Source organism: Actinia tenebrosa, unplaced genomic scaffold (genome assembly GCF_029948245.1).
Source record: "Actinia tenebrosa isolate PJP-AT-01 unplaced genomic scaffold, QUT_ActTen_1.0 PGA_scaffold14__42_contigs__length_11649687, whole genome shotgun sequence".
In the NCBI taxonomy this organism is placed as follows: domain Eukaryota; kingdom Metazoa; phylum Cnidaria; class Anthozoa; order Actiniaria; family Actiniidae; genus Actinia; species Actinia tenebrosa.
The window spans coordinates 3,340,372-3,366,517 of NW_028292574.1; the positions used below are offsets into that span (position 1 = coordinate 3,340,372).

The window sequence follows — 26,146 nt, forward strand, 5'->3', positions numbered from 1 at the left end:
GGTTTCGGAGAAGCGACAGAGGGCATATACAAATGGCGGGTTGTTCGAAATGGGCTGTAATCAATTTGTTTGCTTTGTTTTTAGGATTTTACTCGTAAACAGTTAAGCGAAGACTTGTCCAAAGCACAAACAAACAATGAACTTCTCTGAACTCTTCAAACAAACAAACCAGTTGTGCAAGTTTTCTCCAAATGGAAAATACATGGTGAGACTTTAGCTGTCATCCGCTGCATGGAGGTCAGTTTTATATGTTTTCAAAACTGACGTTTTCTTTTATACTTTCCAGGCAAACTGTGTTGGTTATCGACTAATACTACGAGATGTCAAAACCCTTCAGATCCTTCAGCTTTACACATGTCTAGATAATATACAAAGCATAGAGGTATAGTAAGAACAATAGTCACTGGATGGGTCAAGTTTCGCTTCTATCGCACACAGCACTGGTTTATATGTTTTGATGCAGTTAACACATACTTCAGCGCTTTCAGTCGTTTAATTTTAAAGTTTTCCTTCCTCCACAAAACCTAACAAGCTATTTATAAATTTCCTTCTTCCATTCCAATTTGATTTGTGAGCTTTGGCTAAATTAGTTTTGATCAGCCCGAGTTTGTTTTAGGGTTAGATCTGTGAGTTTAAAAGCTGTGCCCTAACTTAATTAGATTAGTCCAGGGGTTGTCGCAGGGTTTTATTTGTGAGTTAGTCATTGTCCTGACTTAGATCAGCCCAGAGTTTTTTTAAGTTTCAATCTGTGAGTTTGCCCTGGCCTGACTTTGATCACCTCAAAGATTGCTACAGGGTTATGCCATGACTTTGATCAGCTAGCCCAGGTTGTTTCAGGGTTCAAATATTTGATTTTGTTGTGCCCTGACTTACTAGCGTTTGCATTGCTACGCGGCCACCCCAGACAAAAATTGCGGCATGCACTTTGCAATAGACTGCTGTCAATCAAACACCTTGCACCATTTACACGTGTGTGCGATTCAAAAGGTGCCAAAACTTCGGTCGATTGTTTACAAGTATTATGAGCCACCCTCACCGGGCCTGTCGGGGCCAATCCAAACACTTGTAAATGATGTCAACTTGTTGGATTGATGGCAGTCTATTGCAAAGTGCACTTCACGATTTTTGTCTTGGGTGGCTGCCCAGAGTTTGTTTCATAGTTAGATCTGTGAGTGATAGAGAAGCCCTAGGGCGTGCGTTGATGTGAAGGTGAAGGTAGAGGGGAGGGGGAGGGGTGGGTTTCAGTTTACAAAAGCATTCTCAAATGCAATATTAAGTACATTGCATTAATTTTCATCCTGTCTTTACAGTGGTCTTCAGATTCTTTGTATGTCATGTGTGCAATGTTCAAAAGAGCATTAATACAGGTAAAAATTAGTCCTACATAGCCTAGTCTACTTTCTAATAATTTAGTAATTGTTATGTACCTGTACAATTGGATCATTGTTAATAAGCACACAGTACAGTAGTATAGCCTCGATAAACATACTTTATTTGTTCTACAAATACGACTGCAGAAATTCAACTTATTGAAAGCCAATTTAATTTTTGGAAGATCTGGTGATGAAGCTTTATTTTTGTTTCAAAAATAGGTTTGGTCTCTTGAAAAGCCAGACTGGACATGTAAAATAGATGAAGGATCAGCTGGTCTAGTTGGTGCAAGGTGGAGTCCTGATGGAAGACACATTCTAAGTGCTGCTGATTTCCAGGTGTGAATATGTTTGAATACACATGTTGAAGGGTTCATTTTTCATCTTGTTTTGTTGATGATAAATATTGCAACCATTAATGGTCCGTGTAACACTCCACAAAGAGCTTTTCAATTTAGTTGGCGTGAATTGGACATATGAAATTTGACTGATTTTTGAACTTTTCATTTTTTACGATCATGTCAAAATTCGAAAATTATCTCATCAATGTCAATTTTCAATTTTCGAATTCAAAAATGAAAAATCAAAATATATATTTGAAATGACTTTTCGATATTTTGATTTTGTCCTCTGAAAATGAACTTTGGAAAAATATCCTGTAGACAGGGGGGGTGAAGATTAGGCGGACTGAGGGTAGGTGGGTCCACTAACAACAACAACAATAATAAAAAACATAGAGGGAGGGGAGGCACCAAGAACCCACCTACTGACCGCACTGTTACGGCACGAGGTTTCTAGTTCGTAATCGTATCATCCCGGCTTCCACTTTGTAAAAAAAGGCGCGAGATTGAAGTATTGTTACTTGTGTTGATTTGAATGAACGACATGGCGTCAAACAGAAGTGTTTTAGATCCTTATGAACACGAAATCAAACATCTTATAGAAGATTTTGGATATACGCTTCGTGAAGTTGGAGTGTTTTTAACCGAGAATTATGGATTACAACGAGGATGTTCTGAAAGGAATCTACAAGTCTTCTGTTCTTTGAGAGACATTCATCGGCACGACTACGGTAGGAAATATCAAAAATCACCAATCAGATAACAGTAAAGCTAGACGGAGATGAACTGATAACAGCATTAGCCAATGAGGTTATCGCGTTCTCACGCTCCATACTTGTCTTCCAAAGTGGCCTAGGTAGTATAGTCGAAGCCGGGATGATACGATTACGAACTAGAAACCTCGTGCCGTAAAAGTCCGGTCAGTAGGTGGGTTCTTGGTGCCTCCCCTCCCTCTATGTTTTTTATTATTGTCGTTGTTGTTAGTGGACCCACCTACCCTCAGTCCGCCTAATCTTCACCCCCCCTGTCTACAGGATATTTTTCCAAAGTTCATTTTCAGAGGACAAAATCAAAATATCGAAAAGTCATTTCAAATATATATTTTGATTTTTCATTTTTGAATTCGAAAATTGAAAATTGACATTGATGAGATAATTTTCGAATTTTGACATGATCGTAAAAAATGAAAAGTTCAAAAATCAGTCAAATTTCATATGTCCAATTCACGCCAACTAAATTGAAAAGCTCTTTGTGGAGTGTTACACGGACCCTCCAAGCAGTGAGAAGCTGATAAAATCTACTGTATATCTTGGAGGAGAAACATGTAGCAAACATGTTTGTAGCTTTTCAAACTTATTTTTATTCATAAAAGAAAAACAGAAATTTGTGTACACTTTTTATTAAGTATTACAGTGTATGATTTATATATTGTATATAGTGACCACTTAAAGATTGCTCATAAAAGTTTCAAAACTTCATTCTTGCTCATTCAACAAATTGAGTCATGTACAGGTAGCATAGGGCATAGTGATACAGAAAGATGGAAAGGGCCAATTATAGATTTTGTAAAAGCAATTAAATCTTTTACTCTAGTTTTAAGTCTAAAAAGTAAGTACTAAGTCTAAGTACTTTATCTTAAGGTGGCATATTGTCAGGAAAGAGGGACGTAGACAGTATTTAATATAAAAAAACTTCTATAGTATTATTTATTACATTATTCTAAGGTAATATAGAAAGTGTAGAAATTCAAATTAAGATTTCACATGGATCTTGCTCTAGGTCTCTGATTGGCTATCTTCCATGTGTTGATCAGTGTTTGTTCCAGTTTCAAGACTCATACACCTGACCAAATACAGTACAAAGTTTTGATTGATTTGGTTGTCAAGCTTATGAATTTTTAATGATTTTGTGAATATATTATCAACTTTCAAGGATGACTGAGGAACTATAAATAGCTTGTAATATTTACTAATAATTGCTATGTTGAAACTTTGTTGCAGCTTAGAATCACAATCTGGTCACTTGTTAGCAAGTCAGTCAGTTATATAAAATATCCAAAACATGCAACAGAAGGTTTGTGGTTCCTATTTATTTAATTGCGTTGACATCTGGACTTTTTAACCAAAGAAAAAGTCTGGATTTGATGCAAGTTAAATTTAATTAGCTCAAAGATACAGAGTAAATATTTAACAAATAAAACAGCTTTTTCCGTGCGCCGGTTCAGTAATCAAGCACACAGGAAGTGACGTGAGCATGAAAGAAGTGTAAGGAGAAGCATGAGTTGTAGGCATTGTTGTGCTTGTACAAGGCTTTCTAAGTGCTTTTTATCACTAAACAGAGCACAGAAAAAGCTGTTTTATTTGATTTATTATTTGGTTATTAATTCTATTTTGGTATTGAATTTAATTACGCAAAAAGAAAGACGGTCATAGGACCTAGTAGCACTTTGCGCATGCGGATAGCGTCATTACTGTGCTTCGTTCACTAATAAAGCACAGTTTTTGACCAATCAGTTTGCGCATACTCTCCTAAGTATATAATAAAATGTTATATGCTCATGATATGATTATATCGTTCTAGGCCTGGATTTTAGCAGAGATGGCAAGTACATGGCTTTGGCTGAAAGACGCAACTGTAAAGATTTTGTTAGCATTTTTGCATGTGATACTTGGCAGCTACTCAAGGTATACAGTCAGTTAGTTATTTAATTGAAGACTACAAATAGTTGTTCAGTGTATGATGTCACAGACTCCTATACAAATTTGCAAAAATATAATACTTGCCATCCGAATATCAGGAAAAAACTTCAACCAGTGATTATTAGACCTGTAAGAGTTATTACATTAAAGTTTCAGTTGTTTCAGATGATTTTCATGCTAGACCCCCTTTAACTACAAATATATGCAATATTAGTGGCTGATCTGTATGAACATTTACAATGACAAGGCAGTCAAATCTCAAATAGACCCACTACCTCAATGACTACTGTACAGTATCTGCTAATAATCTTTTTTACAAAATGATATTAAGTAATTTCTACAACTATTATTTTTAGTTATATTTTTTACCAGAGTTGTAACACCTTTGTTTTCCTGGTCTATTTCTAGCATTTTGAAGTTGAGACAAAAGATCTTGCTAATGTTTTATGGTCTCCAGATGGCAGGGTTCTCTGTGTCTGGGATGCTATTATTCATGTAAGTAGCAGAGAACTAGAACAGTGCAGACAAAATATTGTATGCACCTGGGCCCAGTTGTTCAAAGCCTGATTAGTGCTAATCCTGGGTTAACTCTTAATAAGACCTATAGAGTTAATCCTGGATTAGCGCTAATCCAGCTTTGAACAACCCGGCCCTGTTACCAAAGGAAATGGAGTAGTATAGGGAATGGGGGTTCCAGCGCAATCTCAACACGGGCAAGACCCGTGTCAAAAATCCACCTACGGACAATCCCCACTCCAAGTGTGGTTGGGGGCAACAGCGCAAATATGTTAGTCTATATATGGAGTGCGAAGATTGTAAAGAGTTTGTTTATGATTTCTGTGTAAAGTGCTTGAAACCCAAGTTTGTACCTACTAAACCAAATAAGTATATTTGTTGTGACAAGAAAATGCAAATAGAAGACGACACGTCAGCACAGTGTTACGAGTGCGGTAAAAATATTCGTAATGCCGTGCCTTGTGCTACCAGGGAACAATATTATTCCAACGGAGGTCGTAAGAAGACGCCATACAAAAGAATAAAATACTTCAGAGACTGGATGAGTCACATTCAAGGTCAACGGCCGGTATATTTAGACGACGAAGTAATGGAAAGAATTATAAACCACTTAGAAGAGCCAACGCCACAAAGCCTACGGAAAACGTTGAAAAAATTAAAGCTAGGGAAATATTACAAAGCTATTCCCTATCTTTTGTCTGAAATTACCGGTAAGTCTATTCCCGAGGTTTCTGATATGACAAAAGCCGAGTGGATGTTTTGTCGGCTGGATAAGGATATTCCTTATTACCCTGACGTAATCTACGAAATATTTCACGAAATCGACCCCAACCACCCCCTCTTAGGATGGATTCCAAGAAGATAGTGAATCTTATGGCATAAGATGAGAAATTACGCGTAATAATTCGCCAAATAAGGTCATGCAAATAATTTATATTACGCGTAATAATTCGCTAAATAATTTATATTACGAGTAATAATTTACTAAATAAGGTCATGCCGTGTATTATGGTATAAATCTTATGGCATAAGATTACGCGTAATTTCCAGACTGTCGTTCGATATGTAAACGAAATCCCGTCACGCTCTTTTCAAAACTGATGTCTAAGCAAGCTTTCTTTGAAGCTCTTCTTTTGCCTCCTGGTAGATCTTTTTGCGAGATTCCTCGGAAAGATCTTTTACGACTGTTTTTTTATTCCTCATGTCCGACTTTAATTTCTCGTACTTTTCCTCTTCGGCTAAGATAAGCGAGAATTCTACGTCGTCTATCTTTCTGTCACGCAAAGCCTTTGAGACAAGGTCAGTGATCGTATTTACTTTAGCCCTTGACAGAGCTATTGTCGTGTCGTGTTTTGATATTTTGCTTGACAACTGTTTCATAATACCCGTAGCAACAGCAGAAATAATACCACAGGCTGCCCCAACGCCGGCCAAAGGAACTCCAACGATTATTCCCGGTCCGGTAAGCGAAGTAGCAACGCCGGAGCCCGTCAACACAACAGATATGGATCCTGAAGTTATCGAAATCTTATGTAGCGTACTCCGGGCTCTGACGTATTTCTTCCTGACCTCCTCATAGTGTTTTGTCTGCCCTTCCAAGTAAGCGAGGATTAGATTTGCCTTATTCAAGCGGAAGTTCTCGGCGTTTAATTCGTTAGGCCCCTCCCTAGGTAAATCAGGATAAAGCGGAGGTGCTGATGGTATAACATCCATTATATACTAATGTACGACGCTTTTGGAAATAACATAGAGGAGCAACCACATAACAGCCACTGGAATTGGGAAGCATTTAAGAAATTGTATCCCAAAGCAGTAACCTCGAAGTTTGAAAGCAGATCTGACGGGATTTACTTCAAAGAGTATAATGACTTAGTTTACAGCAATAAGGATTTGGAAGAGGGATTGGAAAAATTACACCCAAAAACACCCGTTCATAAGCCCGTTTATAAAGCACCTAATTTTCCAAGGAATCTATTATTAACCACGGAAGATTACCCATTTTACGATGCTGAAGGTGGTGTAAACAACTTCGAAAAGCTGGTAACGCACCTGAAGATTTCAGTGGGTAAACAATCATTTAACGTAATACTAAGAAATATCTATAAGAATACGATGTTGAAGCATACGTCGGGTAAAGAGGCCAGGGAATGGTTAGCAGGGCCCAATATGCGGTATTGGCCGCAGCAGTTAGACTTTGCTATTTGGGCTGCCACTAAAGGTTGTGGTGTTGCCGCGGACATGTTTCACATTCCAATTATGCAGTTTCACGTTGCCTTTACGGTAAGGAGGTTGTTGAAGGAGCTTAACGTACCTTTACCGGGAGATAAGGCATTTAATCCAATGAATAATCGATATAACGCCGCAGCCCTGGAAAGGTTAATTAATGAGTTCAAACCACAGCAAAGAGACTTTCGTTACAAAGAGGGTAAGACGCATGGCCTTGGCATCGTTTACGTTTGGGGTGCCAATGGTGAGAAGCCGGCTGACTACGGACATCAGGAATACCCAAGTAATGAGTTAGAGTTTAGCGATATGGGTGGTGATAAGGGTAATAATTCATTAATTACTAGAATTCAAACAAACTACCCCGGCACTTGGGATCCGTTTGTGTTAATGAAAGGAAAAGGTTTAAGGAACCTAGCCAGGATTAACCGTAGCATTGAAGCATTCGTGTACTGCATCCTGGGAGCGCAGGTAAATACCCGCAACCCCATTGTTGGATCCCAAGGCGCTTCACAGGAAACGCAACAAGAATTCCTAACTTTATTTGAGTCTGCAATAATAGAAAATGACATATCTAAATCGGTGCAGAGATATCAATTAGCGGTGCAGCAGTCTAAAGTGCGACTGGATTACGCTTTGTCGCCTGGTTGTTGGTTAATGCCAAGTAATTTGGTTATTAACACTAATTCCGTTGTGGGTTATAACAACAAGCTGCAGCGAGCTACTAAGGATATGAAGTTTGGGGTGAATGACGTGAACTCTGACATGACCAAGGGCATTACTCACTTCGTAGAGAAACCAAAAAAAGAGGTAGAAAAACCATCGAAGAAGGCGCATGTAGGAAAACCCGAACCAAAGAAACCAGTAAAGAAGGTTATGCCTGCGATACGTGAGGAATATGACCATAACTTACTAAAAGCCGGCCTAGCAGCTGCAAGCATTGGTCTGAGCTATTATATATGGCGATGAACAACCCCTACGTAGCTGGAGTAGATTGTGTCTATACGACTTACACAGGCGAGAAAAAATACACCCAAGCATCTTGGGTTGATGTCACGGGCATGTCCGTGAATTTGAATTACTCAGGAAAGAAATTGATAATATGCAGTATTTGCATTGGTACGACCGGCCATGCCAACGTGGGCTTTAGGTTCCTGGATGAGAATGGCATACTGCAGCCTATGCGCGCGAAGACGAACAACAGGGAGCCTGTGCATTTTTCCGTAGAGCCGCCACCGAATAGCCCTGAGAATCTTACGACTTGGACTTTTCATATGGTCACTAACTGTCACGGGAAGGTAAAGCTACAAATAAGAGTAGACGACTCGGGGAGTGTTTGCGTGAATAGCATAGAAAATCAAAGAGATGCGGCCTATAACCATTTAACCATTAGCACTTTGACAGTGCTTAGTCTTTAAATATATGAATCCACATCAGAGGGAAACCCACCATGTTTATTACTTAACAGATAAGACTCTTGAGCATCGCGGCTGGCGTGATATTGGAATGTGGGTTGAAGTTGGAGGTCTTGCACTGATCATTTGTAGTATTAACTTTTCCCCAGCGTATCAATCTAACATAGGGCTTAGATTGATAGATGAGAATAATGAGCCTTTGGCGCCCTTTAGGATATCGGCTAATGATCGAGAGCCTTCTCATTTCTCGGCGCAACCATATCGATATAGTGCCGAGGCGTTTTACGTGTTGACGTTTCAAATGGTGGTTAATTGTGAGTACGCTAAGCTACAACTTTTCCCAGATAGTAGGCTTAGCATCCGCACGGTTTTCATAAATAAATTAGCTAACAACCCCAATGAAACTTGGAATCATAAAACCATTTCTACTATAACAGCCATACCACTAGTTCCGCATTATCAAGGCGGTGCGAATACTATCTTTACTTATCCCCAGTCGAGAACACCTCGGACACCCGACGACGATAAGCCCGACATAACATACAAGGATAAGATCAACCCTTCATCTTCTTCAGGAGGACCACCCCAATAGCGACGACCAAGATCCAAATGTTGTTGCCCACAAACTTCAACAGTTCTCCGCCGGCCCTAAGTGCCAAGGAAACAACCGAACCCAGCAGCCCAGGAAGACCGGCTGCCATCTTTTTTCCCAAGTCCGTCAGCCCACTGCCTAATTTCTTTACGCCTGCGCCTGTGGCCTTAAGCGCGGATAGGATAACTCCTACTACGGTGCTAATAGCGACCGCAAATGCCAGCGGAATGCCATACTTCAAAAGGGCTCTTTTTACCTTTTCCTTGGTGGTAAGCCCCAATTCTCTTTCCAGGTTTTCCTTTTGAGCCCGCAATTCCGCAAGACGTATTTCAAGGGCCTCCACTTCCTTTTGAGCTGCTTCCCTTTCTTCCTCGGTACGAGTTTGGTCATTGATTATTTCCTGCTGCCGCTCTATTTGTCCCTCCAGGTCTTCAATAGCCTGATCTCTTTGCCGGATTTGTTCTTCCTTAGTGTTAATTTCGGCAACCAACTGCCGCCGTTCCTCCAAAGAGCCAGCTATGGTAATATGCAAGTTTTTGGCTTCTTCCTTGCTCATATCCAGGTCTTTTATGGCAAGATCGAAGGCTTGTCTGGCTTGGTCTCTTTCGTCTAAAGCCGTTTCAGCTTCTCGCTTGAATTGTAGCATGACTTCGTTTTTACCCTTGATTTCTTTCTTTTGAGCATCGGTTAGCTGTTGTATTTGTTTTTCATACTCTGTTTCCCTTTCCATTAACGTTTTTTGCAGTTCGATAGCGCGTTTTTCTAGCGCAATCCTTTCATTCAATGCTTCCATACCTTCTAACATGCTTCGGGCGGCCTCTTGAAAGCCCCTTAATCTTGCCACGTTAACCTTGATCGAGCCATTTTCGTCAAAAAGGAGCTGTGGTTTCGTCCAGCGGTCTTTGTCGGGTTGTCTCAGGTCTCTGACGCTTATGAGGACTTTGTTTCCTTTTTCTGTGAGTCTTATCGCGTCAGTGTCAATGTGGGGATGACGCATCCTTAACTCTCGCGTTGCCCACTCTACAGTTTCCCGCGCGGCTGCCTCAGGCTGCTCTATGTTTTGAAGCTCCAAGTACTCAGGGACGGGGCTGCCGTGGTTTTTCGATTGCCACATGCGATTCAAGGCGGCCTTGAAGCTTTTCCATCTATTACCATACTTGTTTTCTAGAGCCATATCGTAGATTAGGGGGTCGGTTTCCGCGCCTTTAGTCCATGCGTCGTATTCTTCGTCGTTAATATCGACTTGACCTTCTTCGGTGGTGGGGTCAAAATCCGTTCCTTCTACTTCCATTATATATGATAAGCTCAAAGTTAAACCCCAACGTATTACCTAAGCAGGTTGGCGGACTGAAAGCAGAACGCACCTTTCACCGTGTTACATTCACCCCCAGCAGCGCTAGACCTGGGGAAACCCTGTACGTAGGCGTACCCCGCCTAACGGATAACCTAGTATTGGTTCCTGGCACCCTGGCGCTAAGGTTTGACCTAGCGGTGCAGCCAAGCACTACGGATGAAAGGTGTTGCGTCAATAACGTCGGCCGTAACCTCGTCTCTAAGATGAGAATCAAGTTTGCCGGGGAATCACTTTTGGATCTAAATAGGTACGATCTGTATACCACCTATAAGGACCTATGGTTGACAGCCTTCGACCGCGCGCAAAGGATAGAACAAGGAATTGGTAGTCTTATCCTGCGTAAAGTCCGCACGCCTGTTAAGACACAGCCCACGGACTCCAGCGGAGAAACCGCAGTAGCAGATGCGAAGCGAATAAAGACCGCCTATGGTAGCAAGTACGTTATCCCTTTGGATTTCGAAGTAATTACGAGTCATGGCGCGTATTACCCGAGGCAGTTAAGTGAGTTACAGTTCGAAGTAACCTTGGCCGATACGACCAACATCCTTGGAGAGATGTCCACCGCAATTAGTGGAGCCGTTCACCCATACTCTATTACCAACTTAGAGTTACAATACGAAACGGTATACAGTGAAGAGCTGGCCCGTAGCGCTGGCATGGAATACAGCGCCGGAAAGGCGTTCCTTTACGACCACGTAGTGATGTATAAGACGTTTAGCTTCTTGGATAAGACGGATGAGGTTATTAACCAAAGTATTAACCTCCCCCGAAGAAGTCTCACGGGGTTGATGTTGGTGTTTGCCAAACCCTACGAAGCCGGCAAGCGCAACTCCGAAGCCTTTCACAACCCTAACATTACTAACGTGGGGGTAAATGTCAACGGCGTTCCAAACAAGGTTTACTCCCAGGGGATAAAGCCCGCAGACGTTTACAGGGAGGCAATGCGCAAGTTTGGCGACCAAATTAGCCCCGAGGAATTCTTTAAGGATAAGTACGCGTTATGGATTGACATGCGCACCATTAACGACGAAGATCTACATGGCCAGGGTTTACGCCTGGTAAATACGCAGGATGGCATAACATTGGAGATCAAACGCACCAAGAACGCCAGTGCCGGCGACAGCGAAAAAATAAACTGCTACGTCTTCGTCGTGTCTGACGCGCAACTGAGTGTAGAAATGAATCAGCTAAAAAGCGTTGCCTACTAAAATATCCCTTACGTATAATATGCTCCGCGTATTCGAAAACAACGAAACTAAACTGCAATGCATAGTGCAAAGCGACAAGCTGTACTTTAAGGCGAAAGAGGTAGCAAAGGCATTAGGTTACGCAGACACCAAAGATGCTATTAAAGTCCACGTGCGGGATAAGCATAAGAAGAGACTTAACGAATTTAGAATAGAGGTGAATCGCCTCCCTTCTGGTTCACACCCACAATCCCTGTACGTGACGGAATCTGGTTTGTATCAGTTAATATTTAGCTCCAAGCTACCGACAGCAGAGGCATTTCAAGATTGGGTCTTCGAGGATGTCCTACCTACGTTAAGGAAGACGGGAAAGTACTCGTTGGATGGTCCAAATAAGTTGGTCTTCAAGATCGAGAATGAGTTTGACTTACATAAGAAGGTCATCGATTACGTACGCCGGTTTCACCCTACACTGATATTAGCGCCTGGACTCGGGGAATTGCAAGATACCACCAGTAAAAGGATAACGTGCTGGCAAAAGGGCTACCAGGCAGGTCAACCCGACATCCTAATTCTTAACTCCCATAAAAAATACAATGGGTTATGTCTGGAACTGAAGACGCCAAAGGGTAACGGCGCATTGTCTGACAAACAAAAAGCGGTATTGACGCAATATGAAATGAATGGTTATCTTACGATGGTTTGCAACGATTACGATCTGATCTGCAGGGAAATCGACCGTTACGTCGACGGCATTCGCATACCTTGTCCTGGCTGCGTTAAGGCTTTCAAGTCACAGGAGACGCTACAAACGCACCGAAAGATATTTCATAAATATAATGATAGTTGAACAAACTCACTGGCGCGAATTAATACAAGGCATTTCATACGAAATAAAAAATTACGTCGTCTTCGAGGACATTAACCGTTTAAGGTTGGTCCTCTTAGACGGCAGCCAAGAGTACAGTTTATGGGCTCCTGACTGCGTACGGTACGTACTGCAAGGCGAAGAGTACACTCACATACGTAGCTATGGTAAAGTCAACGGTCGATGGAAGTTCGACGTTGAAAGAAAGGCGGAGGCTAATCCATTGTGTGATTAGTCGTCCTCATGGGCTTCTAGGTATTGGTCTGCTACGTCGGACCTCATTTTTTCCGACATGAAATCAATCGATATCGTAATCAAGGCTCCTCCTGCGAACGCTGCGATGTAAGGTAACATCATATATTAGACCATTCTTTTCGTATTGCAAGGTAATGGCCTAAAGGCTTGGGACCTTCGTACAGGCAACACCAAATATGTTGTTCGCTACGTTGACAACCACATTTATCGCAGATGCCGTCCCAGTGTTCTCGGTTCTCCCATCTTACTCCTTCGTAGTCGTCAAAGCATACGAAATCTTGGTCTATTTCTTTCTTACGCAGCACTAAAGCCCGGCTGGTTTCAAGGGGGCAACATCGCTCTGCTAAATCGCCGTGGGTTTCACAGACGACTTCTTCGAGGTGGTAACGTCGGCAACGGTATTTATGCCAGTTTTCTTCGAAGAGGGGTTCATCGCATCGGCGGCAATGGCCTTTAAGGCAGACTCTATGCTCGCGGTGATATCGTAGGGCCTGTACGGTGGACAGTTCCTTACCGCAGTCACCGCAAACAGTGCTGATTGTCTTCTGACAGACTTTCTTGGAAAGATGGTATTGCAGTCGCTGCTTGCTACTAAAAGCTCTATCACATTGCATGCACTTCATTATATATACCTTATTTTTTATTGTTAAATTGTTAAACCCTGTAAGGGGTTTTAGGATAGGGTCTATTATTTCTTGTTATTTTGTTAAGCCCCCCATTAAAAGATGAGGTATCATTCTTTCTCATTGTTGAAGCCAGCAAAAAGATAATCATGTTAACCATTCTTCGATTTAACAAAATAACAATAAAAAATAGACCCTTACTTGAGACCTCTTTGCAGCATTTAACAAAATAACAATAAAAAAGAAAGACCTATGCTAATTCCTCTTGCTGGGGCTTAGTAAGATCTTCTTTGCGGCCTCTTACTCTTCTCGAACGTCGTCTAAAGTCCTTCGTGCTTTAGTATCCGCGGGACACCAATGTCCAACGAAGTCTTCTTCAGAGAATACCTTATTACAGTGACGGCAGGTGTGTTTCTTACGAGGCGTCGGAGGGGTAACGATGATGCAGTCAGCAGGTAGTTCGCACGTAATGCAGTCCATATATCTATGGGGGATATCGAATGAAGTCCTTAATGGACTCCTTAGCCCACGTCGCCATCGTCAAAAGCGCACCAAACCGTTCCGCGCGCTTCAGACCACACATTTCATCGTACAATTCCTGTACGCGCTCTTTTAACCGGTCTATCTCCTCCCTTTGCATTTCTATGGTGTCTCTTTTATCTTTTGCGTCGGCGGCAATCCTTCTTACTGCTTCCACTGGGTCCATCTATATATGAACCCAGATCACATGCCTTGTAACGTTCTGATAGTAGGACCCACCGGCTGCGGAAAGACCCAGTTCATCGTGGAGCAGCTATTAGGACCCTTTAGATACCGCTTCGACTACATAGTACTATTATGCCCCACCTACGTGAATAACCGCACCTGGGAAGGCATAGGCAGGAATGATGACGACTTCTTTGTAGATATCTTAGACCCTAACGAGTTATCCAGCCATTTGAAGTTCTGGCATAAGCAATTCCCTAAGGATACGCAGACTTTACTCATATTGGATGACATTGCCTGTGGGGACGACGTAAAAAGACGCACTTCCGAGCTCGTTAAACTCGCCTTTAGCGGTAGGCATGACAATATCAGCGTTTGGTTGCTTTCCCAGCAGCTTACCAGTGTCTCTAAGCCCTTTAGGGAAAACATAGGCTCTCTCGTAGTATTTTATACTCCAAGTAAGTCTGACCTGGAAACCATCTTAAGCGACTACGGCGGCGAGATAAGCAAGGAACAGCTGCACGAATACATGCGGCATTTAAAGACGCACCAACATTCCAAAATGGTCTTCTCTTTGAGGTTTCCGTATGACGTTAACATATATGGACATTGAGCAGCTCATAGATGAAGCCCCCACGCAGCTAGATGAAAGCAACCTTAAGGAACAACTTAACATCCTCGTGTCTTCGGGGAAGTGTAAAGAAATGATAGGCAAGGAACTTACCCATGAGCAAGTTAATAAGTTGTCAGAAGAGGAAGTTAAGAAGTTCCATAAGAGGTACGAGGCCGCCCTTGCAAGTAAGACCACGGACACCGTAGCAGACTCCGCTATCCGACTTGCGACTAAATTGCTTGGACTTGCGCTGCCCATAGACGACGTGGAGCGACTACAGAAGGACATAAGAGATGACTATGTCATCGCCCAAGAACTTAAGATAACCTGCGGGTGGTTGTCTTTGAAGTGCGGTAAGTTAATGGCAGTCGCCTCTGCGGCACTTCACGTAGCTCAGCACGTTGACTTGAAGGAGGTACTAGGTTCCTTTGGAACATCTTGGAAGGACTTCAAGAAGGATAGAGAAGTCGAAAAGGTCTTCCAGGCGGCACTTGCTGATGATCAAGTCGCCTCAAGTACTTAGTCAAGTCGTTGTCAAGTCACCTCAAGTACTTAGTCAAGTCGTCCTTAAGTCATTCTCAAGTACTTAGTCAAGTCGTTGTCAAGTCGTCATCAAGTTACTTGTCAAGTCCTTCAAGTCCCTTAGTATAAGATGAGTGGTACCGAAGAACAACCTCAGGAGGAGCAGAAGATTACCAAGCCTAAATCTGCGGGCAGAGTTGCCGCGGGAAAGAAGCTCGCGGAGATGAATAAGAAGAACAAAGCAAAGAAGGTGGAAAAGGTGGAGGACGAAAAGGAATCCTCCATTAATCCTGGGTACGTCATTGGTGCGTTAGGAATTGCTATAGCAGCGGGCAGCCTTTACTTACAATGGTGGAATATGAAGCCAGAAGTAAAGTGGGAGGCCGTGCATGTGCCGCCAACATATCACGCACCTGTAGAGACGAAAAAGAGTAAGATCCCTGAAATGGAGTAGATTTATCACCCGTGGCGACCTAGATTTTCCTTCTCGCTTGGTAATATAATGTCGACCGCGTTGTTGAAAACTGTTGAAGAAGCAGCTATCATTACTTCTATTGTTGCGGGTATTGGTTGGGTAGGTAAGAAAGTGCTCAAAGAAGACTTTACTGAAGACCCAAGCAAGAGCTTCGCTAACTTTGCTAAGATGACCGCTGCCGTTGGCGGGGCTATCATGGTAAAGGATTACCTACGGAAGGAAAAGTACCTACCTAATGTATAATGGTTAGCTTAGTCGCAGGTGGAGTCATTGCAGCTTTAGCATTCACTGGAGCTAATTATGGTGGTCAATATTTGGATAGATTAGTCAGAGGCGACAAAAGCGGTGCCGCCGAAAGGAAGAGACACGACTTAGCGCTGGAGAAATATCAGCGGGACGTGGCGGCTTGGAATGAAAAAAGACAAGCTTACAGGGATTGGTTGGATAAGAACTACCAAGACAAAATGCAGGCAGACAAGAACTTCGAAAACACAGACTACGCCTTCAAACTTTATGCGCAAGCACACCCCGACTTTAGAATGAAAAAGCCTCAGTTCAAGAATTACTACCAGCCTTCTAAGAAACAAAAAGACAATGAATTGGTCTTTGTAGGAGTCGCAGGGCTGGCGGGAGGCGTGGCCTTGGCGTATCTAATATAATGATCGTCTTTTTGGAAAGCGACAAGAATAACTTTACCACTTGTCTGAATCCTCCCATCCGCGCGGAAAAGGTTCGGTTGGTTAGTTGCTCTTTGTACAATTCTTGGTATAATTTAATTAATGGCTTTGTCATCGGAACTTCCGGCACCAAACCAAAAATACCAGATTCCCATTACACCCCAATAACACTGGCTAAGGAGCTAGCAAAGCATGGATACACTCTTACCACAGGATTACCCCATGAAATGACATTCAAGAAAAATAGTGGAAGCGCTAATTTAAAGGACAGTTCATTGGTAGAACTCCTGGGCCTTACTAGTACCACAATAAATAGCGGCAGTACATATGATGTGAAATGGAAAGTCGCATCCTCTTACGAAGTCTATTGCGACTTGGTCCATAGTTACAACGATGGAGAAAAGTCTTCTCTTATGTCCAAGTTTCTGCCCCAAGGTAATCCATTTGACCCAGTAGAATACACTCCCATTTCTTTGAGCTATGACTTATCTAATTTGGTAGAAAGCATAAACATCACCATTAAAGTGGACGGAAAGACGGTGGATTTTAACGGACGTAAGATCAATCTTGTTTTGGAATTCATATAATGGGCCGCGTAGAGGACAAACTTAAAAGGATTTACTATGGGCCGGAAGGCTATTGGAGAGGAGCGTCAGCTATCAAGAAACTCGCGACCGCGGCCAGGGTATCAGACGAAACGGCTAAGAACTGGTTGAAAAAACAAACCCTCTGGCAGGTTTATCTTCCCGTGCCTAAGTACATTCCCAGGCCCAGCTTCACCGTAAATACCCCCAATGAAGTTCATCAGGCGGATTTGCTTTTCTTGCCGCACGATAAGGTGAGAAAAAAGACCTATAGGTACGCTTTGACCGTAGTTGATATCGCAAGCAGATACAAGGACGCCGAACCCATAACCAGCAAGGATTCTGGGGAAGTCGCAGAAGCCCTAGGTAGGATTTATAAGCGCGTCTTGAAATGGCCTAAGCTGCTGCAAGTGGATGCGGGGACGGAGTTTATGGGCGTGGTTACCAAGACCCTGAAAGACCACGACACTAAGATTAGAAGAGCTAAAGCAGAGTACCACAGGGGTCAGAGCATCGTCGAAAGATTCAATAAGACCCTAGCCGAGCGTCTCTTTGGGTACCAGTATTGGAAAGAGCTGGAAGATCCCTCCAAACGCAACAGGGAATGGACACAGCGGCTCCCCCAGGTCATTGCGGCTTTGAACAACGAGGCGGCCAGGGCTACGGGAATGAAACCCAGGGATGCCATAAAAAAGAAACACGTGGAACACAAGTCCTTCATCAGAAGTTCGAGGGCGGTCTTCCCCCATGAAAAGAAATTAGGTAATGTCACGGTTCGATATCTCTATGAGCCGGGTGAATTAGAAGGAGGATCCAAAAGAGCTACGGATCCTAATTGGTCTTTGGAAACTTATCAGATCCGAAGTGCGATAGCTAAGAAGGGTCAGCCCATCTTGTATTATCTTCACGATGGCCCCACACGTGGGTTCGTCATGGAAGAACTGCTTATCGTGTGATGTCCGAATGCTATCGTATGGATACCATCATCACACATCCACCTCTTACCGTCAAATGCAGACAGTGACACCTTCTCCTGCGTGACGTTATGTATCTGATGACCATAGCTGCGCAGGCTGTTCATCTTATGCCGCTGTTCCTTGCGTGTTCGTAATACGTTGAGGTAGGACTCGTGCGTAATGTCCTTCTTAACCACATACTTTTTTACACCTTTAGCTTTCTTTTCTACGCCGTCTAACTTTAGCACGCTGTACATCTTTGGTTTCAGACCCACGTACTCTACTATGGGTTTTCCTAACATTTCGTCTTTCATCTTCCCAATTACCTTCTTATTCTTCGCAGAGTAAAGGAAGTGCTCCTTCGGGTAACCGCTGGTGTCGTACTCGTCTATGTCGGGGAGGCAGTCTTTGTAAACGTCTTCCGTTTGCACTTCTAGAATTAGGGAGTCGGTGTCTGTGTACAGGAGGCGACAGCGGTCTCCGTACTTTGGCTTAAGCTTATCGTAGTAGAACTCGTACATAAGCAGCTTCGATAGATCCAGCACCGTAAAGCCTGTGTAAACGGGCTTGTTTAGTAAGAGGTTTGCCTTTTTCATGTGAATCACGTAGAAGTTCAGCATTTCTACGTATCTAACGAAGCCTGGCTGTGACACGTATGCTTCTGCTTCCTCTTTGGTGCTGACTATTCTTACGCTTACGCGCTTGCGGATGTTCTCCATTGTCTTTCCGAACACGCTGTTGTTCATCAGTTTGAAGAGGTTTTTCTCGAAGTCATTTTTCGCTGCGGTACGCTTTTGCGTGTTAAAGTCAATGTAGGGACGCATCCAGGGCTCCTGCGTGAATTTTAGGACTCTGTGGATCTTCTCTACGCGCATTCCGTGTCGCACGTAGAACTGCAGGTTGCGGTAATGTACCACATACTTCTTCTTATCCATCAGGTTCATAGTTAGTTTCCTGTACGGTTTGTAACCAGGGCACATTTCCCTCTGCAGCGGACTTAGCTGCTTAAATGGTATCTCTATCGCTTCTGGTGCTAAGGGGAACTCATTGTGTTCGTCGTGCAGGCGCTCTGGGTACTCCAGATCCACTTCTAAAACGTAACCCTTGTCTTCCTCCTTTCCTACCTGCATGTAGAAGTCTATCGGCTTCACTGGATCCCATTCGAAGTCTCTCACAGGTAGGTACTGTGACATTGCCCAACCATAAAGGTTATTCGCATCCAGGTAGTAAATGTATGTGGTTGGTTTCTCTGGGTCGTGCTCTACTAAGGGGTTGTTTGCGCGGGCGTAACGTCGGCTGGGTCCGCATACGCCGCCGCGGATGCCGTCTTCCATAAACCGATACATGTCGTATTCCGTTAGGAGATCCAACTGCGCATTTGTCTTCTTTAACAAAGCACTCCAGCTGAGCCCAGGAGCCGTGTAGAAATTAGCGGGATCCAATCCGTAATATTCCATAGCCATCTTTCTGAAGCTTTGGAAAACATCTGCGAGCAGCACTACGTCAGACCTTAGGTAGATGTCGTGGTAGTCACCCATGTTCTCACAGGAGTACTTTTCCCACACGTCTAACGCATGCTGGTACTCCTCATCCTTTATACCGGACTCGTTTAGGGTGCTGTAGAAGCGATCTTTGGGTGGTAGGGGTTCTTTGAATCGATCCCAGGAGCCCATGTATTCGTATGGGTAGACTCCTTTCCTTTCCGCGCCGTATTGACTGGAAATGGGAAAGTTGGTGTTATACTTTACGAGGTTTGCTAAGGAGTCCGCCATAAACTGCTGCGAATCTAAGAACTTTAGCTTACCCACAGTTACGGACATGTAGCGCTCTTTGTTGTTGGGTATGCATTTGACGTCGGAGCCGTCTGTTCCTTGTAGTAGCAAATGGGAGTCGTAACCGCGGAGGTTGTGAAAGAACACCGGAATCTCCATGTCTGGATTTACTTTGAAGTTTATATTGCATTTCCAATGAGCCGCTCCTCTGTATTTACCCGTGATGTGGCAGTGATCCCTAACCTTATCCACATAGAAATCCTCAACAAATGCTTTGTGGCAGTGAATGCAGTGCGTGGAAGGCTTTCCCGGCTTCTCACCTTTCTTAGCATACTTCCCGCATTTAAAATGAGCTTCTCCTAGATACTTTCCATCTTCATCCCACGCTTTCTTGGCTCGTCTTCCAAACTGAAGAAGCGTATGTTGGCAAATGTGGCATTTTTTTGCCTTGTTAAAAGCCTCCTGGTTCTCTTTGGTAAATTCCATCTTCTTTGGACGTCTTAATTGTTCTCTAATCTCCCCCTCCTCTTCTCGCAATGCTTCTAGAAACTCATTAGCTGCGTTCTTGCCTCGGTAAATCACAGGAGGGTTTGCTTTACCATCTGATCTGACTACTATGTAACCAAAGGAGCAGATCTCGTGTAATCCTACCTTATTCGTGGCGCCACGTTTCTGCTCTTCCTTAGTTATCAACGCTTCGAAGTCTGCATATATCACGTAAGGCACTTGCATCTGCTTTTGATGGTCTGCGTATGAAAGCTCTTTGTTGGTGGGTATCTGGATCCGTTGCGCCACTTCTTCGACTCCGCGGCAGATCTCATCGTGTTTCTTTAGGGCATTTAAGGATGTAAATGACAGCAAGCAGCAGTCACAGAAGTACTTTTTGCCTTTGTGCTTAGTATGTCTGTAGAATAGTCTGCTAATGTGTTTAACCCATGAGTAGTGTCCGCCGTGGTAGAATAAATGTACGCGCTCTCCTTTACTTTTTGACAGAACTAACGGTACTATCGTCTGCTCTCTGACTCCGTAAACGTTAATTGCTAGATCGTTTATTTCCTCAAATATGGGGATGTCTATCAACTGCATGGGAAATTCCACACCATCCCACTTTAAATCGTCTGTGGGATACTTACTTGTCCTACAGGGATCCTTCTCTGCTGGATACAGTGCAGACCTGATTGCCCACATAAAGCATCGATTGTCTTCATTCTTCACGTTTACAATAGCCTTCTTCCTTTCTACCCACGTTGGTAGCGGTACGTAACTCCCCCCTCGTATGGGTACGTACCTGGCTATACTTATCTCTATTCCTTCAACCTCCTCTACTGTCCAACCCGATCCTTCTTTCGTGTAGTTAGACAGCGACTCCATTATTGCTTCTAAGGCTTCACTGAGTGACCTATCCAGATTCGTGGATTCTAATATCACTAACGACTTTGATCGCAACATTGCTGTCGTCATTACCTCGTCTTTTGACAAACTTACTTCTACCATTATGCTCGCTTTCAGGGCTCCTAATTCTTCTATACCTTTTCGGAGAGTTCTTTTAACCTTCCTTTCTGACTGACGCCAAAACTGTCTAACGTCAATCTCACCGTTACCGGGTATTGACACCGTGCTGAAGTTGCTTTGGGATTCCATCTATATAATAGGAAATATTTTATACCTAATACCAAGCACTTTTTAGGTCGTCGTAGTCGTACTCACAGTCCTGACAATGCCAAAACAATTTAACCTTAGTCTCAAACTTCTTACCACATCCACAATCATAACTGCTCATACACTTCGTCTTCATTTTCAAATGCTTTTTCAAATCCGCTTCTTTCTTAAAAGTTCTCTTACATTCTTCGCACTCCATATATAGATTAACATATTTGCGCTGTTGCCCCCAACCACACTTGGAGTGGGTTGTTTCCGTAGGTGGATTTTTGACACGGGTCTTGCCCGTGTTGAGATTGCGCTGGAACCCCCATTCCCTATACTACTAATGGTGATAGATCATTCCAAAACCAAATGGAGTTATGGGCATGCATCTAACACAAATAATTGAGGTGTTTAAATGGTTTTCTGGACTACAAGCAACACTTGATATCTCAAAACTAACCTCTGTGTTCTTGAAGAGAATAATTAAAAGAAACCCAAGCTATTTTATTTTTATAATTAGAATTTAGAAGTTGATTTTGAAGGAGGAAGGAAAAAACAGATAACCTGAAGAAAAAACCCTTGAAGCACAGGAGAGAACCAACAAACATTTCTACTCACATGCGACATCTGTGTCGCCTTGGTGAAAGGCGAGCTCTCTCACTGCCACACCATCTGTGTTCCAGTTAAAAAAAAAAAAAAAAAAACGAAAATGGAAATATGCTTCAAAAGAATTTCCCAAAGGTTGCTTAATATTTATAAGTTACTACTGTATGTAAAAAAATCATGAAATTTAAGTGAAATTGTTATTTTTCATCTTATTGCATATGAACCCTGATGAATAACATTAAATGCCAAATCGTTAATAAACACTATTACATTTACATTTACTAGTACAAGCTGTACCTGTATTCAGTAGATGGAAGATGTCTGTCGTCTTACAGTGCATATGACTATGCTTTGGGAATTAAAACAGTTTGTTGGTCACCTTCAAGTCAGTTCTTGGCCATTGGTAGTTACGATCAAAAGGTGATTATTTGGTTAGGAGAAGCTAAAGACATTGAATCTTATCTATTTCTCAGGTTAATTGATTATATTCTTAATGACATGAGCTTTCAATCGCACTTTAGTGTCGTGTGCTCAACCATATAACCTGGAAAGTCGTGGCAGAACATCAACATCCACACTCCCTTGATTCAGACACTGTGGTAAGAGTTGCTACTTTTTAATAATGACTTAATGTTATTGTTCTTGATGTGGTCCAGGGGGAAGCAGATCTAGGGATCTAGGGCTCATTCATTTCGAGGGCTTCCTCACTGGACATGAAGTGGGTGGTACACATGCAACCTTGTGGGAAGAAAATTTTGGGACTCATGCAACTGTTTGTTTGATAAAATGTAATTAACTTAATAGAGGAACATGTATACTACTGTATTTTTGTTTATTTTATTAGGTGGTCTACAAGGAAGTAGAAGTCAAACCTCCATTATTACAAGGGGAGATTCTTCCTTCTGGTGGATTCTCCATACAAAGCAAATGTACGTTTTAGACCTTTCTATTTTCCCTCAGAAATCTTGCACTCCTTTTGAAACATTCATTCAGTTACCACCATCCAGTTTGCTAGTTGGTTGAGCATATGATTGGCATGTGGGAGGTTCAAGTCTTGGCCAGACCAACACTTAGGTTTTTAAGATAACTGAGGAGAAGGTGTTACCTTCATATTTACATCTATAAATGGTTAGACTTTCAAGTGGCTCGGATGACTACCTTAAATGGCAGTCCCGTCTCTCCACACTTCATCATTACTAACCAATATCGGTGGAATGTAAAAGAACCACTGAGGATGTAAAGGAAACCCTGGCAGTGACTCCTCTCAGTGCCTACTCCTCATACTAACCACCTAAATTTATGACTCATGATATCGATGAGATCTATATGGAATTAGGGCACTATATCAACCATCATAATCATAATCCTAATCATAATCATTAAATATATGAATCATAATAGAAATGAAATGTTTTGAATGGAGTCATTAGCGATGATATGAGTGTACGTTTCTATACATGTAAATCCCGATAACCTTTTCTCACTACCAGGGTTACCTGGAAATGTTGAATTTACAGATATTTCTAAAGTCAATCAAAATGTAGATGAATATGAAAAAAAGTCCTATCTGTCTTAAATCAGTTATCAATTCTATATTTTAGATCAAATAGAGAAGGTGCCCATTCAAGTTCCTACGGTAAAAGTTGATCCAGAGAAACACAACCCCAGACTTGGTGTTGGACATGTATCATTCAGCAATGACAACAAATACATGGCAACAAAAAATGGTAATAAACAACTATATCATCCCTCTTTCCTCTCTCATGACCTGTCTTCTTTTCAATGTCTCATTGACCACTTTCAATAACCTGTTTAATAGTGAAACATGAAGCATTTAACCGAGGTTGCAAGGTAGATGTTTGAATAATTATTTGAAATCACCCTGTAGCTTCGATTGAATGGTTTGCATTAAAATGATTGAATAGTTAGTTTGTAATTTAATATTAGATATGTAGACACGACCACATCTGCTATGATGCAGTAGTACATCGTGTATAGATAAATAGCGCTAACATCATCATCATTATCATCATCATCAAAATTGTTATCATCATCGGAATTATTTATGTTATTACTAAACAGTGAAGTGTTGCATGGAAAGTGGTCATTTCCTCACTTCATCTGTCTGTCTATTGGCTTTAAATTGCTCGGCTCCGGAAGCAATCAATTCTAGCTGATCTACTGAAATCACTGCTGTTTTTCAGATAACATGCCTAATGCATTATGGATCTGGGATGTTCCAAACTTGTGCTTAGCTGTCCTACTACTGCAAGCCAACCCTATTAGAGGTCAGTTATATCTTTTCCAGCCGACTATATGCACTTTAAATGTCTGAGATATATTCCTATCCTTTTTAATTGATATGCAGCTATCCAGTGGGATCCTCTCCAACCTCGTCTAGCTGTCTGCACTAATAATAATAAACTGTACATGTGGTCACCGGCTGGCTGTGTGTCTGTCATCATTCCTTCTGAAAGTAAGCAACATTATCCAACATGACTATTCTTGGGGTGCAACCACATGACTCAAAATTCCTTGAAATATATATAGCAATGAAACAGCCGCCATTTTTATTGATCTAACAAGAAAAGCTAATAAGGAATGCTTTGTTATCATCAACTAATATGGTGACTATGACGTAACATGCACCCCAAGAATAAAAGCATACTTTGAAATGGTTGACCCGAGAGCTCATGATTTCTCACTGATATAAACGCCATTTATAGATGATACAAAAAGGTTTTGAAATGTACAGAGATATCAAGCCTTTTAGGGAAGGTACGATTTTATCGGGGGGGGGGGGGAGGGGAGGGCGGTCAGCAGTAAAACTTCGAACTTTTGACTTAGTAGGAGGGTAATGAATTTGTTACAAAGTGAAAGAAGAAGAGTGCAACTATTTACTGCGAATCCCTCCCATTAACTCCCACCCCAAACAAATAACGTACAGTACCTTCGTTTTTTTGTGTTACGATTTTATGATAAGTCAAGATTGTGTAGGATAGTTGTTGATCAGTGTTATATCTTTTCTAGATGTGTTTCAAGCAACCTCTCTTCGTTGGCATCCTGATGGCAACAGTTTAGTCATTCTTAGTAAAGATCACATGTGCTTGTGTTTTCTATCAGATCCCAGATCATGATAGCAAAATATTGCAAATCATAGTGAACCTCGGTAGTATCCCAGTTATAAGTCCCTCTTATTATAACCCCCCCGATTATAAGCCCACCATCCATTAAACTAACCCCACCCTAAAAACCCTTATAAAATTTAATAAACCAGAGCTAATGAGGTACCACCATGCAGTCCTGTAGCAATCTGGTACACTTTTGATAGAACGAATTTTCCCCTCCCTTTTATTAGCCGCGCCCTCCCTGGTTATAGACCTCCCCGATCATAAACCCACCCAAAACAAAAACCCTTATAAAGTATCAGCTAAGAGCTCATAACTGGAATTCTACAGTATAAGTACCATGCTACGCTGTTTAAAGACAGTGGACACAGTATTGTAGTAGTTCTTTCATACAGTTACCCTTATAAAGTTGTAACAGCTTAGAGCTTATAACTGGAATTCTACAGTATACGCACGATACTACACCATGGTGAAAGACAGTGGACACAGTATTGTAGTAGCTCTTTCATCTTTTCCCATTTCAGACCACGTGTCATTCCCAAAGTGATAACGAAGAATCCTTATACACCTATTTCGAAAATCGTTGTCGCACCAAGAGCCTCAAGTAACAAGGCTCCAGAGAACGTCGGTACTTTTAATTATAATTGATTTATTCATGGTTCATGCAAGTGGCTATAGCTCTCCACTAATTATCATCTCAAGCAGCCTTGCTTGGAGCAATTTGTGAAGTCAATAAATGAAAATGCACCATGAATAAACTAATTACAGCTAAAAGTACCGGCGTTCTCCGCGGTCTTGGCTTGTTGCTTGAGGCTTTTGGCGCCACAACGATTTCTATAGTAGGTGTATATTACAAGCGTGAATAAGAAGGAAATTTCAACACTATATAAAAAAGTTTAGAACTGTCTTTCGTTGGAGTGAAAAACCAAAAAATGGGACGAAGATATGCGATAACTGTAAATAATTCGCTTGTCGCTGTAGAGATATTATTAAATACAAATAAAACTTTATTGGTTATTAA

The 26,146-nt window shown here is 42.1% G+C and overlaps 1 protein-coding gene across 1 annotated transcript; it reads left to right on the forward strand.

The window, feature by feature from the left end:
* Positions 1 to 26,146, forward strand: LOC116293895 (WD repeat-containing protein WRAP73). Its single transcript, XM_031701392.2, has 14 exons — positions 1 to 205; positions 287 to 382; positions 1,311 to 1,367; positions 1,593 to 1,709; positions 3,712 to 3,784; positions 4,292 to 4,395; positions 4,819 to 4,905; positions 22,283 to 22,417; positions 22,519 to 22,596; positions 22,842 to 22,926; positions 23,599 to 23,724; positions 24,202 to 24,285; positions 24,366 to 24,473; positions 25,028 to 26,146. The coding sequence occupies exons 1-14, from the start codon at positions 137 to 139 to the stop codon at positions 25,132 to 25,134; spliced, it is 1,326 nt and encodes a 441-aa protein (XP_031557252.1). The 5' UTR covers positions 1 to 136; the 3' UTR covers positions 25,135 to 26,146.

Bases quoted from the DNA above. Each gene is read 5' to 3' on its own strand.
- LOC116293895 (XM_031701392.2), top strand. From the start codon at position 137: ATGAACTTCTCTGAACTCTTCAAACAAACAAACCAGTTGTGCAAGTTT. The intron at 383-1,310 runs GTATAGTAAGAA...CTGTCTTTACAG, and splicing joins ATAATATACAAAGCATAGAG to TGGTCTTCAGATTCTTTGTA. The intron at 1,710-3,711 runs GTGTGAATATGT...ACTTTGTTGCAG, and splicing joins TAAGTGCTGCTGATTTCCAG to CTTAGAATCACAATCTGGTC.